Source organism: Lonchura striata, chromosome 2 (genome assembly GCF_050655825.1).
Source record: "Lonchura striata isolate lonStrDom1 chromosome 2, ASM5065582v1, whole genome shotgun sequence".
Classification (NCBI taxonomy): domain Eukaryota; kingdom Metazoa; phylum Chordata; class Aves; order Passeriformes; family Estrildidae; genus Lonchura; species Lonchura striata.
The window spans coordinates 27673971-27689251 of record NC_140704.1 but is presented as its reverse complement, the minus strand read 5'-3'; the positions used below and the strand labels follow the sequence as shown (position 1 = coordinate 27689251).

Sequence of the window (15281 nt, the reverse complement as noted above, 5' to 3'; positions counted from 1 at the left end):
CCACACCAGGAATTCGGGAAAGTCAGATATTTCATCTTTTAACAAGAGTGCTTCCATTTAAATCTCTCCAAATAGATACCTGATGGTTAGATATTTGATGGTTTGGCTCTTGGATGGTTATTCATTCTTTTATTTTTAAAGCAATGTATTTGAAATGTACAATAACTTTGTTCTCCAATAGTCAAATAGTCAACATTCTTATGCATTTAAGTGTTCCATACTTAATTCAGTTAAAATTTTGGAATTTTATAGTTATTTTTAACAGAATACATTAAGCTGACTTTCAATAGTGCCATTACAGTGCAACATCTGGACTATAGTTTTTACTGTTTCAAGAAATAACTAAAAGAGCTTCCATTTTAAAGTGTAACAGGTTTTGATAAAGGAATTGCTAAAAGGTATTCAAGAGAAAAAAATTCTACTAAACACACCGAAATACCAGTATAAAGGTATTTGAGAGTGTTTGAAGACCAGAGGAAGTTACAAGTGAAATATGAATCACTTCAAAAGACACACATAAGGAAAACCAAGAAAAAAAATTAATTTTTCAAGTCAACTTTCTGGAGAGAATTGTGTTTATTGATTTACAACTGAACTGAAAGGTTTGCCTTTTTTATTTTAAGATCAAGATAAAATGAATGTGAAGAACAAAAGATCTAGCACTTGGATCTATCTGACACCTTGGATCAACTGACACCTTGTTTACAAAGTTATACAAGTTAATAGTGAGTTCCCTTGTTCCCTTAGCATGTTTCCAAGCTTGGTCACTTAAAGCAAGTACAAGTTAAATATTCACACAGATGTTTACCTGTTTATCTGATGGCATTTATATTAAAATCAGTAGATAAATTTAAATATTTGCTTTATTTGGTTAGTAATATGCTGACAGTTGTGCAAGGGAATACAAGCATTTGGAACTTTAAGCCTTTTATTCTCCCATTAGTGACTTAATTTGAGAATTCAGTAGGACTTTTTAACCCACAGTTTGTTTCTTAAGAAGAACTCTTCATCATTCAGTAAGTTCACAAATTGATGTTTAGATATCCCAGATGAAAAAAACTGAGTTTTATCCTCTCTCTTCCAACACATACATGGAAAGAATAACTCTACTCAATTCTTTAATTTAAATCAGAGAATTTCAAGCACTTCATGCAAGGTTAAGAACTACAGATTTAAGTATTGATTTTGCTCAGCATGTCCACCAAAATTCCAAAAGCCAGTCTGAGTCTCAGCATTGCATAAAGTGTAACTTTCCCCCTGCCCTGCTTGTGCAAAAATAGCATTCACTACTCTCACCAAATAATTAGATCATTGTGAGATTCCAGTTATTTTAGATTACTTCTCATCCTTAGAAGAAAAAATTGGTTTAAATCACTATGACTATCTGTCTACAGCTGTTTTCTTCTTTTTCTATTTCAAAAACCACAAACAATAACCCCAAACAAAACAACACTCCAGTGTGTAAATATTTAAGCCTAGAGGAAAAAAGCCTGTGTCACTTGCTGGCAGACTTCAGTTCTGATATTATTTAAACCAGAATTCTCTCCCTACTTGCCATTATCAGCATGTCTTTCTACAACAGGTATCATGAGTTTATCTCTCTGCTTCTAGCCACTTCCCCACTCTCCTGGTCTTTAGTTATCACCTGTATCTTTTCAGGCTATCAGACAAGCTTATAAATGCCTTTTAGCAGCTACAAGACTGAACCTCATCTAAACTCTAGAAAGGTGAGTCAGTTGTGGACAAGTTTCCCTCGTGACTGTGAGCTGTAATAAAGAATATTATATTACTTTTAAGGGCCCAAAATAAAGAATAATCTTCAGAATATAACTACAATAAGTAATCTCAATTGACTACTCTAGTTACAGAAGATCTCTAAAGGCAAAAGATGAAGTCTTCCTCTTACCAACAACTATATGACAACAGCTATATGACAATTGAGGTTTCAAAGGTTTTCACAGACTCTAGAGTAAGTGCTCATAGCAATTCACGGGGGTGGGGGGGGTTATTATAGTTACTTAACATCTCTTAAATCAGTCTTACATCACCCACATTTCTTCCTCACCCACTCCCTTAGGTCCATCTAAGAGAGGCCAGCAAAGAAGAGAATAATGTAGACACATATCTTCACTGAAGTACTGGAGCATCAGAGATCGTTAGTGGCAAGTTACTCAGAAGCCTTTTTCTATTGTGTTTATTGCCAATTCATTTAGTGTAGCTTATTTCCAGGAGATAGGCAGAACAAAACCAGCAATACCTATTTAAAAAAACACATTATTCATTACAATGCAACAGTCTCAAGAGTACCTTCTTACAGCTGCATCTCACATAATTCAGAAATAAAACAATCCTGATCTAGATAACTAAAAAGTTAACGCTCAGAACATTCAGCCTTCAGGAGTCAAACAACTCTGGACTCGAAGTTTATAATCATCATGATTGACAATTACCCCAGAAATACGCATGTGCAAACTGTGCTACAGAAACTATTTTGTGCTGTCAGTCAGTAATCTCACAATTACATCAGCATTTACTCCTACAGAAAGAATTTCTTCATGTTCCCTTACATAACTTTGATGTGACCGTTGAGTGCTCTGGAGGTACAGATAACTACTGCATTTGCTTACTGAGCCTGCGCAAGAAATAAACACAACCCAACATATTAACACTTAAAAGTTGCTTAGGTACATAATATATTAAAACAGTAAAAATCACAAAAATTTACACCAAGCTCTCCAAATCCATGCTCAAAGCTTCCCACCTAGTTCCAACTGCACAATCGTGATTTTAATGCCTCTTCTAAAAGCTTACTAAAAACCAGACTGGTAAAGTCTTGTTTATTTTCTAGAGTCTTGCATTTTTCCTTTGTCAGTAATTGTTGTGGGGTTGTTTCTTGTTTAGTTTTTAAACCCAGCTTTAAATCTAACAATATATATTCTGCTTATAACATCCCAGAGGTAGCAAGAGGGAATATGAATGAAAAGATGCCAGATTCTAGAAACTGCACATTCAACTATAGTGTCATCCAAAGAGCTTTCCTGGCTTTCTTAGACTGCATATCACCTCTAATCATGGATAGCAAATAAAGTGTAGAATCCCAAAATAAAGAGCTACTGTCACTGGGTTGCTAATAGAAATTTCATACCCAGACACCTCAAAGTAATCTTGTTATTTAAGTAGTAACATTGCATTTTCAATAGTCAAATATCAAGAACTGAAGTATAAACTGAAAATTTATGAGTATTTTTAAAAATGCTCATTAGTGACACATTTCACCTAAACACAGACATACATACAGTTACTCTAAGTTGATGTACCACACTGTAAGGAAAAGTCCCATTTCTGTTCAAGAATCTGATATTCTCCCTCTCCCCCCACCACAAAACTTGACAGAAGTGCTTACAGTAACAGAAAGCAAACAGAAGGGGAAAACACAACATTTAACAAGTGCACCTATTTACAATTTGCACCTTTCCCTCCTTACATCTAAAGTGTACAGAGCTCCATGTTTGCTATGCTGTACATCACATGTACTCCCCCTCCATGGAACACCAGTTCTATCCAAAGGATCTCTGCAAGCACCAACTGCAGTCATTCCACACCAACCAACAGCTGCTTTTACTGTGGAGGCTGAAGGACATTTAAATATTCTGACTGGCCCAGCTGGTAGGTCGTGTTTCCTCCACAGTCCACATATTGGTATCTCTCCTGGGATATTTGCTCAGGGTGGCCTAAGTACGAGGTTGTCACTGTCACTCTTAAAAAGACAGAAGAGAAGAGATTTTGAGTTTCCTATTATAAAAATCACTGTGTTTATATTACTAGGGTTATGAAGGAAAAGGTTTTGGAACAAAATAGGTTTTAAATAAATTTAAGAACATTACCGGTTGTTTACCACTACAGATTTTTACCACATGAGAGACATCTGGTTCTTTTTCCTAAAGATGCTAAAGTTGAGATTTACTTGTAATGTCTACCACTACAAATAATATTTCTTGTTTGTGATAAGAAAGCAAACGACTAAACAAACTACAAGCCATGCTATATATACTCTAAAGATATGCCCCAGTCCCTCACCAATGAAAGACCCCACCATTCTGAAATTTATGCAAAGTCACAAAAAAAAAGTCACAAATCAGTCTCTGACAAGAGTACTAAAATCATTAATTTCTTCAAGATCAAAGCTCTCAGTCAGTTTTGAACGGTGGCTGTACACAAAGTAATTTTAAAGTTTTTGAGACATCAGTAGCTCCATGACTACAGCCCAGCTGCACAGCAGATACAGTAACAATGATTCTCAATCCAGTCTTTACAACACCAGAACCTGTCAAAAGACACAGTTTACATTCTGTAACTATGAAGCTACTACACTAAAAAGCAAGTTGACTCCATTTTATCTATGATGCAAAGACTCCAGGATTAAGTATTTGAGTATTATTTTAATGAGAATTACATGGCTTCTGAAATTGTTTCTCACACATAGGAAGACTACCATACTTACTGCATCATCACTACTATGTTATGTACTTTGATGGATGGTAAAGTACAGAAGTCACTGCAAAAGAGAAGAACAATTGTTAGATTTACATCAAACTTTCCCAGGGTAATTATCTGAAAAGCAAGACTTCTAGACTACAGAGTTGCTGTCAATGGCAACAGAATCACTTGCCAGTCCCTGTATGCTCACCTGGACCCACTTCTACATACACAGTCTTACTTTCATAAGTACTGTCTTCACATGTGTTTGTTCTCATGTAATGCTCGCCAACAGAAGTGTCCCCAGAAAGCGTTAATTCCATTTTCCAGAAGCTAACCAAGGTAAACACGAGCCACTACACACTACATTTAAAGCCTGTCAGTATCACTTTGTCACCTTTCTTTTTTTCCCAGTCATCCACTTCTATATTATGCCAAGTAACCTTTACCCAACATAGAGATTCCAAAGTCAAGGTAATTGTTCTCTTGCAAGATAACCTTTTCAGACGTACATTTTCTGACACATCTACATGCCAGTCATAAAGAGCACCATTTAAGTGCATACTTTTAACCCCTAATTCTTAAATCATTGCTTTTGGTCACAAATTTATCAGCTCTAGAATGAAAAGCATGTGATGAGTGCAGTAAGATTTCTTGGCAGCCACCTACAATATTTGCATGCCTTTGTCATTCTTTCCCCCTGAACCAACAAAAATAAAAGTAATCAGTGAACTTAGCTTATCCAAATTTTAAGAAAATACAGCATTATCAGGAGTTCTATGAAGGCTATTTATGAAGTTTGTTGATTCCTCATGCATCCAAAGTATGAGCAGATTCACAAGATTCAGTGTTTACACAAAGCTACCTTACATATTTTTTAAAAGGTGACAGAGGTTCAACATTTTCTGTTGAAGTTTGTGCCTCTCAGCATTTCACACCTATTTCATTTTATTTCAACAATTCAAAGCAACAAGGTTTTCTCCCACCCCAAAGAAGCTGGCATCACTAGAACAGCACACAGACCTCAAGTCCCAATAGTTAACTCTTTCTGTTCAATGTGGATTTCAGTGTAAGAGAACCAAAATTGGGGTTTGTGACCAAGATATAATGAGGTAATAGTCTGTTGGACAAATGAACTTTCAGAAGCTATGAATAAAACCACTCAAAGGACAGGCTATAAACACTGCTTACTATTGTATACAAAACATGTGAAGACAAGCCTCTAATTTGCATACCACGAAATACAAATTTCCTTCTACTTCAAAGAAAGTTGTGGGAAAGTTGCTAGTGAACTTGTTAGGGGGACACAACTGCAGTCTCATCCCTAAAGCAGCAGTTCTTCTAACTAGTGCCAAGGCCCAGAATACTGAAACAGAGATACCATTTAAAAAGTTTATAGGCAGGTACAGCAAGCCACTACATGCAACTAATCAAGCAATTGTGGCTTATCTATCTTTCAGTACTATTAAGCTTAAAGAAAATGCTCCAGCATCTTTCCAAACAGATTCCTGCTAACTTTGGAAAAAGTTGTCTTTTAATAGCACTGCAACTTTTAAAAAGATCCATGTGATATTTACAAGTGAGTACACTTACTACATGTAGCTCATTTCATCTTGTATGACTGTGGGTACCATATAATCAATCTAAAAAAAAAAAAACAATAAAAAAAGCAATGAAAACACCAGTAAGTAGATTTATATATGAAGATATAACACGTTTAACTTTGAAATCCTAAGCTACTTACCTGTTTCATATCCAGTGGACCAATGTTGGTGATGTTGTTTAACCGTGCTTTGCCAATAACTGTTTTTGAAAACTGAACTTGGGCTGTGATATTTGCCACTTCAACAGAGTAGTAGTTGTTATTTGTTATATTAAGTGTGTTCTGAAAAAAAAACACAAAACAGTAACAGCTATCCATTCTGTGTCTCTCAATGAGCAAGTATTTTGAATCTTGTACATGAGACAGCAATATCAGAAATTCTGCAAGTAGATTTTCCTGCCTGTGAGGATTGTAGAGAGGAGTAGGGTCACCATCACTCCTCAGTTTGTTTAGTGAATATATTGAGTAACACAAACTTTCCCAGTAACAGCCCTACACTTCAAATACTGCATTTCTTCTTATCCTCGATTATTCCTTCCACGAAATTTAGCTATCAAAGGACCTCTTTCTCCCATGGCAACTTTACTTTATTTAAAATTAATAACTCTACCAAAAGTCTTTAGGCAAACCTGCATGAAGGTCATTATGAAGAAATCAAGAACTATCTGGGAAGAACTCCTTTAACTTTTAAGGTGGATAAGAAAGTCTTTTTCTGAATACCAGGCATAATACCAAAGCAGTAGCAAATAGCATTCCTACATACACTTCAGACATATTCCAAAAATAACACTGAGAACTCCAAAGTTACCACTGCCTTGAAAACAGAATAACCAGTGTCCAATTGCAACTACATCTCTATTAGCTATAGCTACAGGAACCAGCCACAGCAGGCTCTGTTACATTTTTCAAACTGGTCACTGACTCACTTTCTTAAGGCACCAACTAAGCTTTTCAGCCAGACCACAGTTTCTACGTACATTAAACTCTCAAAGCAGTATCTCCTGTTGCATTCATGCATTACAAACACCCAAAAAGTCAGACTTACCGTAATATTTAGATAGATTATCCGCCTTTCCTGTTCATAAGTGACATATACTGACTTCACACCAATGTACTGAACATCAATCGAGCGAGGAAACAAGAAAAATACAGCCAGCCCAGAGAGCAGTAAACACACAGTTACAGAAGCAGTCACATAGAGCTTTCTGGAGGGAAAAAAAAGCACAATTCAGAGTCAAAAGCACATTAAAAAACAGTGACATGCTAAGTGATAAGGAGCAGGACTAGTCAATACAATTAATTCAGTCTATTTCTAGCTTCCATTAGTTTCTAAAAATGGAAAAAAACCTATGCTGCACTTCACAGCTATGTCTTAAACACCTGTTACTCTTGCATAAATATCAGAAATCACATTTCAAATCATGTGGTTATCCCAACATTTGTAACTGGCAAAGGAAAATGGAAGAGGTAAATATTTATGTGCTTTGAAACAAATCCACTTCTTCTTAACATTTATTTATAGCACAACTTCCATCATTTTGTGAAAGTCTCACAAAAAATACCCAGAACACAAAATAAAGCTCTTATGACAGAGAATCCCAACTTCCAGGGAAAGTGTTAGGACTTCATCTAAGGAGCAGGAAATTTACAATCCAGCTAATATAAAAGGGTGTGTTTGTGTGGGTGTGGCTCTGTTTGTGTGTTTGAGCGCACATAGAAGGGTGGGGCAGTGGTAGTGGTGTGAGAGATAGTAAAAAACCCCTCCAAATAAATGGATCTACTTCAGTTCCAATTTTGTCAAGATTTGAACACCAGAGTAATATGTTTCATATTTGCACTACCATTACATCAGATATGCGAAACTAATATATTTATTTTACCTGGAACTCATTTCTGTTTACTACAAAAGTATCAAAACATTAAAAAATGAAGTAAAAATGAAAACATGTCAGAGCAAGAAGTCCTGAGCATTGCAGTGAACCCCCCAGGTAGATTCTAAAAAAAAAAAATTAAATATGCTGTATCATAAGTTGTTGATTTTTCTAGCTGCAAAAATCAGAATGTTACAAATTAATTTAAGGTGACTTATTTTGTAGTATTGGCTCAAAGATGCTACTGATTAACTCAAACTCTAACAGTGAAGATGTGTCTGCTTAGATCAATTAGGATGTTACAGAGATTAAGACATACTCACATTATTACTGTAAACATGAATAGGTCATACAGTGTTCCTCAGTTTTGTACTGAGCTAAGATGTATTGTGACAGAAGTATGCACACCTGTTAATAAATAACTCACCAAGAGTTAGAGGTTAAGGCTGATATTGCACACAAACCCTGTTCTTCCAATAATGAATGCAAGAACACATTCCAGTGATTTTTTGCTTGATTCTTCTTATTGCTATCTCCTTTGAATTGCTGAATTTTAACTAGAAGAGAATAATTAACTGTAGATTCAGGTATCACAAACAGCTATTTACTTACGTTCTTCTTGGCCTCAGTCTCTGATCACTGTATGGAATTAAGGCTACCAGCTGATTTTCCTGCCCTAGAAACAAAAATACCCCTTCAGAATCTAAACAAAGAATAAGTGTCGTTGCAGCACTTTTAAACAGAGTAACCGTTACAACTTAGTGGCATCAAAGAATAAACACTAAAGATAAACATTTAAATTCCAGATAAGGACCCAGGTCGAATGCTACTGTAGCTGTGTCACTTTCTGAAATAGAGCATGTCTTACGCAACATCAAGATGAAAACACACCAAGTCCACAAGGACCAAAACAGCAATAAATTCTGCCTCTGTGCTGCACACATGACCAGAGGCAGTAATGCCTCTGGCACCACTTCCTGGAGGAAAAGAGATGTAGAACAGCTCCGAGCTATTTATGCCAGACCATATGAACTCATGGGACAAAACATTCAGAAGCTTGGCAGTAACAACTGATCCAGCAGGCATTCTGCCTGTACTCTTCTGAAAAAGAAGAGGTCAGGTTTGGTTAAAAAGCCCAACAAACAACAAGCCCAAACTGAAACAACCAAACGTAACAATACAGGTGATCTGGGCAACACAAGGTATGTAAACACTGCATTATGGAAATCAGGAGCATATAAAACCATATTTATCATGGTGCTGCTGAGCTGCAGTACCCTGGAAGTCAAAATAAGTATCTACTAGAATTTCTCCATGAAAGTTATGTCACTGGACAGCATTTTTATAGGGGGTATCTTAACAGCAGACATAAAAAAGTACATGCACAGGAGTAGTTGAAAATGCGTGTACTGTATCTGCCAGTAGAGCTTTTCCTATTTGTTGTGGAACTGTATGAGAACAGAGGCCTCAAGGCCGAGTCAAATCTGCCAAATTTTTAAGCCAAATGCAGAATTTGATCAAATTATTACTTAGCTAATCAACCACTTGGCAATGATTCCATGCTGAATCACTAAGCTAAGCAAAACATGCTAACCAAGCATACAGTAGCATGCAAAACATCAACCTTCTAAAAAGCCTCTACCAGTTTAAAACACATTTCCATCTCTACTTCAATGAAGCATCACATCCTCCTTTCATACATCATACTAAAAGCTAAAGCTGTCCAAGTAACAAAACATAATTTCATGGATTTATTATAGTTTAGCCATCATATCACGTATTAATTATGGTCTTACTAGTCATGCTGTCATTCTTAAGTTTTCCCCTCTCCCTTCACATGACCTCCAAACGTGACATTTTTTCTTCTCTAAAATACTAAGGAATGATTACAAACACAATCCTCTTAGCTCTAATAACTCATTTTAAGTTCTAAGTTTAACCACATTATTTCATTAGAATGTATAGACAATGTGCATGTTTTTATAGTTACTACACAATCTTAAATAATTAACTAACAGTTATTTAAGTATTACATCCAAGGACTCTACAGTGCAAATAAGAAGGTTTTGAATATAGAAATCATGCTATTTCTGCACTTTGAGTAAAATGTGCTATTGATATTAACAAGTATTTCATGTTAACAGAACAAACTTTTTTACCCTTTCTGGCTAAGGTAATATTTAGTTTAATAGCTTTTCCAGGTGTGAAATTTGCTGAATTCAGGGTTATTCCAAGAATACATTGTAGTAGAAAGTTTAACAGCTGAAACACTCATCTCCAATGGTATTTGCAACCACTGAGATATTCTATGCCCCCTGGTCCTTCTACAAAGGTGAGATGCAAGGGTTTGTGAACTGTGTCATAACCTAATCTCACCAAAGCACAACATGGCACAAACATCACTCAAGTTTCCTGAGCTGCTGGTGAAAATCAGTTCCAAGAGGTTTTACACCCAATAATCTGTTTTGGATAAGAGGTCTGGCAAAGGCAAACTCAAACATGAAATCATGTCATCAGCTCTTCCCAGGCAAAGGGAAAATCTCACAGCTGAAGCTGAAGGCTGAGCCTTGACCCACTTGGCTCTCCTTCAACCCAGTTTCAGATATCCCATGTTCTCCTTTCACAGGTCTCTTCATAAATATTTAGGTAGCTTATCATTTAGGACAGAAGGATAACAAAGGAGCATGTTTTACCAAAAGGAAAAGCAAAGGACAAGGGCAAAGCAACGAAAACAGCTAGACATAAGAATAATGCTGTCTAGACTACTCCTTCCCAAGGCAGCCAAAGAACCTATATGTTTTCAACTCTAAGCTGGAGTTATCCACCTAGCAAGCACCACTGGGACAAAAGCAGGAAAAAGGAAAACAAAGGACACTAGCAGCAGTGAGGGCAAAAAAATTCCCTATAAATCAGGGAAGAAGTGTTGCAGCCCAGGTCTACTTTTCCATCTTTGTATTTGTAGCCATTCTTTCAGTTATGTATTGATTCAAATAGTTTAAACTTGGTAGTTAAAAAAGATACAATAAAATGTCATGAAACTAAAGGTTAGCTAATTAAAATTGCAAGATCTGGTTATATGTGGATTCAAAACTGAGGAGGAAGAAACAGTTACATTGTACAGATAAGAGGAGATCCAAATTGTAACAGGCCAGGTGTAACAGCTGAGCCAATTTGTTACACTCATCTAGTGTAACAAAATGCTTAGTGCTAAAAAAAAGAGCCAAAAAGATGAGAAAATTTCATCTTGACTTGAAAAGTTATTTGTTACAAATTATTACAACTGCACATGGTTATGATGTAGATTTACAGGTAAGAAAATAAATAAAAATAATAAACAAAAAACTTACCTCGTGGAATTCTTCCTGTTCCCTGGCAGGTTGGGCAGGTGACACTGTCTCTTCCTGTAAATTCCACATAGGGAAACTGCGACACATCTCCACATCTGCTGTCTTCATTGTGCACTTCCGAGTGAACCAAACCATTCCTCACGTTATCAGACACTGAGCTTCCATCATAGCCATCTTCCTTGCATGTATGCATAGGCAGGTGAGAAAGTGATTTTCCCATGTCTAAAGAAAAGTCAGAAGGATGTTTTCAGGGAGAATGATTCACACATGGCTTGCATTTATTCCTCTGAGCCAAGTAACTGTTAGTGTGTAGCCACAGTCTGACAAGACTCGGGTCTCCTTTGTTCAGATCCCTTAAGACATTCAAAGCACCAAGGCCTTGTCAGTCTGGAGTCAATCCCAAATGTAAAGAACCTGAATTAACTGGGAGCTTTGTTCAGATTCTCCAATATGCACAGGTTGAAAGGGGATAAATGAGAGGCTTTAAAGTTAGAACAGTACAACTGCAGGCAAAAGCTGCAACAGCTTTTCAAAGGATTGTTACTGTACAGGCTTTAACACAACCCACTAATCTTTGTACTATAAAAAAAAGAAAATCAACACTGGGCCTTAGAAAGCAATTTTGCGTAAATTCTACACACACAGCAATCCAATTTTAGTAAATTTTTTAGCCTGGACTTGTTTTGAGAAAATAGGATTTGCTGTTAGTTTCCAAACTAGAAATATGGATCACCTGGTATTTAAACTGATGATTCCCTTTAATTTGAAAGAGGACTAGTTCACAGGGAAGTCAAGTGAAAAATGGGAGTTACTTAAACATAGCAGCTGCCAATATATAGCATTTATAAAGACTTGTTTAAAAAAGAGTATCACTCACAAAAACATTTTTGTTACCTAGGTGTATTTTAATTTTTTCCTCCTTACTGTAGCTTTTCAACCATGACACTGAAAATACCTTGAAGCACGGAACATTTGAAACTAAAGTCTGTAAAAAAGCGCAGTAAGCAGAAACCTCCCCAGTTTGCAACATGTAGGAAAAAAATCTCCAAGAGAAAAAACAAATCTCTACAGCAATGGCACCGAGTTGTTCAGCTTATCCACATAACCCATTTTAGTTATTTAACACACAGAGACAGCAGTCACTCAATTCATCAGTGTTTTGAGGAATAAAATTGATTGAGTAATCAATTAATTAATTGATAAAAAAGGATATGCAAAACTCCATGGGTTTGTTTTTTTTTTTTTTTTTTTTTTTGTCCATTAAGGGGTATTTTTAGAGTGGTATCTAGGAGTTATCATGATGGTTCACTAAAATGAAGCCCTAAGAGGAAGATTAAAAGAGAAAATTAAGCCAGAATATTTTGAACCAACTACTCAAGACAGAACAGAAACATCTCAATACTGATGGCAATGCAAACACATTAATTCATTACATTGCCACAAAGGCTAGGTGAATGTGGGAGAAGGAAAGTAAGTCAATAAAGTAACTAGTCCCAGTTACTGTCCCAGCAGATATGCGGGATTATTTTTTCCACTTATGTCATTAAACCCTTACAAACAGGAAAGCTATTTACCCTTCTGCAGCTACAGCACTTTTTAAACATTCTAAGCTTGGAAGCCATTCAATAAAGGAAATTGTTAAATTGAAAATTAAAACTATTGAGCTATTGAAAAAAAATTCCTGAAAAAGCTGCTGACATTGTTGACAATTATTTCACATGGGGTTTTTGTTTACTTCTTGCAGCTGACCTACAGCCTTCAAGCTATTAAACTTGAGTCTTGCCGCTTAGGCAATAGCTGTCACAATTACAAATCTGAAAGCTTAGATATCATGCTGTTCTGACACCAGTTCATCCAACACCCACTGACAACTGAAGTGCACCTTCTAGTTTTAGCATCTTCCAGAAGGAAAAGTTCACACACTCCATGATCACACTGTTCACTGACATGAACCCAAGTGCAGCAGGCAAGGATGACTGGGAACTTCCTCCAAGAGCACATCCTTTATTTCAATTAAAATACTAATGCAGGTGCATCCTTCAATGCCAACTGTACCTGAGCTTCAATAACTGAATGTAATGGTGCGAGAAACTAGGGAAAAACGTCTCAGTTTGCAAACAGGAAAACACAGAACCATCTTCAAGCAAAACTGGATTCACCAACACACTTTTTCCCCTAGCCAAGCCTGAACCTTATTACAGTTGACCACAAATCAAAAACATGTTGATTTTTTATCCAGCACATAGAGGCTAAACAGTAGTAACTCTGACAATATAACATGTCCGTATGTCACAGCTTCCATACTGTCACCAAAGTCTTACTTTATGAACAGCTCTGCTTTGATCCAGTCTCTTGCAACTGATGTTACATTCCCCTTGGACTTAGCTGGGGTTTCCGTGAATTCACAGTTCGTTAAAATGGGTTCGGTAAATTAAAAACGTGACAAGTGGCTTTTGTTTACGACCGCACCCTTCAACTTTCTGTTCACTGCAGCACAATAGTACATCGACAAAACCCAAACAGTGTCACAAGACAGGCGGAACCACCACATCCTGAGCTACATGCAAGACTAAAATAAACTACTTTGTTTATGAACTCAGTGAAACTTCACAGTCACACGAAATTGTTATACTTCTCCAGCAAGTGAGGCTGATGCAAACATATAAACTTGAGATTACAAACCTACTTCTTTTTCAATAAAGCAAAAGATTTCAGATCGCAACCACCGCATACCCCATCGGCTTCGCCTTAACCGCGAACATCACAAGCTCCTGCAAAGCAGAGGACGGGGCAGGGCAAGGCGGTGACTTAGCAGCCACAGGCTTGCCCGGCTCGGGTGGGCACGACCAGCGCGGCCCTTCCCGACCCCTTTACAGACAGACCAACGTCTGGAACTGCCGGAGCGCTCAGGCGGGCGCTGCCAAAATCAAGGACTCAAAACCCCTGGGGTTTAGGGATTTTCTCGTCCATCAGCGCTAGCTGCTCTCACAAACATGGCGAAGTTTACAGCCGGCAGGCTTGGACCAAGGCCCGGCGAGCTCGGCTGCTGCTGGGCTGCCCGGCCGGCCCCGCTCCCGCTCGGCCTGGGGTGGTCCCGGGGCAGGAGCCGTCCCGGGGCACGGCAGGGCAAGGCAGGGCAGGGCAGAGCAGGGCAAGGCCAGCCCAGGCCCCCGGCCCCCCCGCCCCGCTTGGGCCTGCCCAGGCCCCGCCGAGCCCCGGGGGTGGCCGCGGCGCCCCCCGCCCGGAGCGCGGCCCCCGCCCGGAGCAGCGCCCTCCCGTCCCCACCTGCGGGCGGGCTCCGCGGGCCGGGCACGGCGCAGGCAGGGCCGGAGGCTCCGGGAGCGACGCGGCGGCGGGCGCGGAGCCCCGGATCGGGCGTGTGCGCAGCCGCGGGGCGGAGCCGGCCCGGCCCGCCCGGCCGCGGGCGGAGCGCCCTGCGCACCTGGCGGCTCGGCCGGGCCGGGCTCTGCTGGCCCGAGGCTCGGGAGTGGCGCCTGAGGGCTGGCCCGAGGGCTGCGGGGCCATGCCGTGTCCAGGAGTGCGGCCAAGGGGAGTAGGGAAGTCGCGCATCCCCGCTTTGCGGCAGAGGGTCTAAAGGGGACAGAGCAGGATTCCATCCGGGGTTTTCTGTCAGCCATGGTTCAGAATCCTACTAACCGAATCATCTAGATGAGAAAAGACCTCTAAGATTGTCGAGTCTAATCTATGATCGAACCACCATGTCAACTAGACCACGGCACCAGGGGTCACGTCCAGTCTTTTTGTAAACGCTTCCAGGGACAGCAACTCCACCACCTTCCAGGCAGTCCATTCCAAAGCCTAATCACCCGTTCTGTGTATAAATTCTTCCTAATGTCCAACCAAACCCCGCAGTCAGGTTAAACCCATGTCCTCTCGTCCTGTTGCTGGTTTGCCACGCTGCCCACAGCTATGAGCACCCCTTCCTTCTGTCCTCAACTTCGTGGCACCTTGTGGCACCGTCGT

At 39.0% G+C, this 15281-nt stretch overlaps 1 protein-coding gene across 3 annotated transcripts; it reads right to left on the bottom strand.

Annotated features, from left to right (window-relative positions):
• Positions 1-557: 557 nt before the first annotated feature.
• TMEM106B (transmembrane protein 106B) lies at positions 558-14680 on the bottom strand. Of its 3 annotated transcripts, none has more exons than XM_085567418.1 (8): positions 13980-14382; positions 11298-11519; positions 8563-8626; positions 7125-7284; positions 6221-6361; positions 6070-6119; positions 4502-4555; positions 558-3757 (listed from the first exon to the last, which is right to left on the bottom strand). In XM_085567418.1, the coding sequence occupies exons 1-8, from the start codon at positions 14026-14028 to the stop codon at positions 3619-3621; spliced, it is 879 nt and encodes a 292-aa protein (XP_085423544.1). In that variant the 5' UTR covers positions 14029-14382; the 3' UTR covers positions 558-3618. The 3 variants fall into 3 exon arrangements, with proteins under 3 accessions (XP_085423544.1, XP_021394010.1, XP_085423552.1); XM_021538335.3 differs by lacking the exon at positions 13980-14382 and adding an exon at positions 14583-14680 and having other exon boundaries at positions 2179-3757; XM_085567426.1 differs by having other exon boundaries at positions 2179-3757; positions 14031-14415.
• Between the last annotated feature and the right edge of the window lie 601 nt (positions 14681-15281).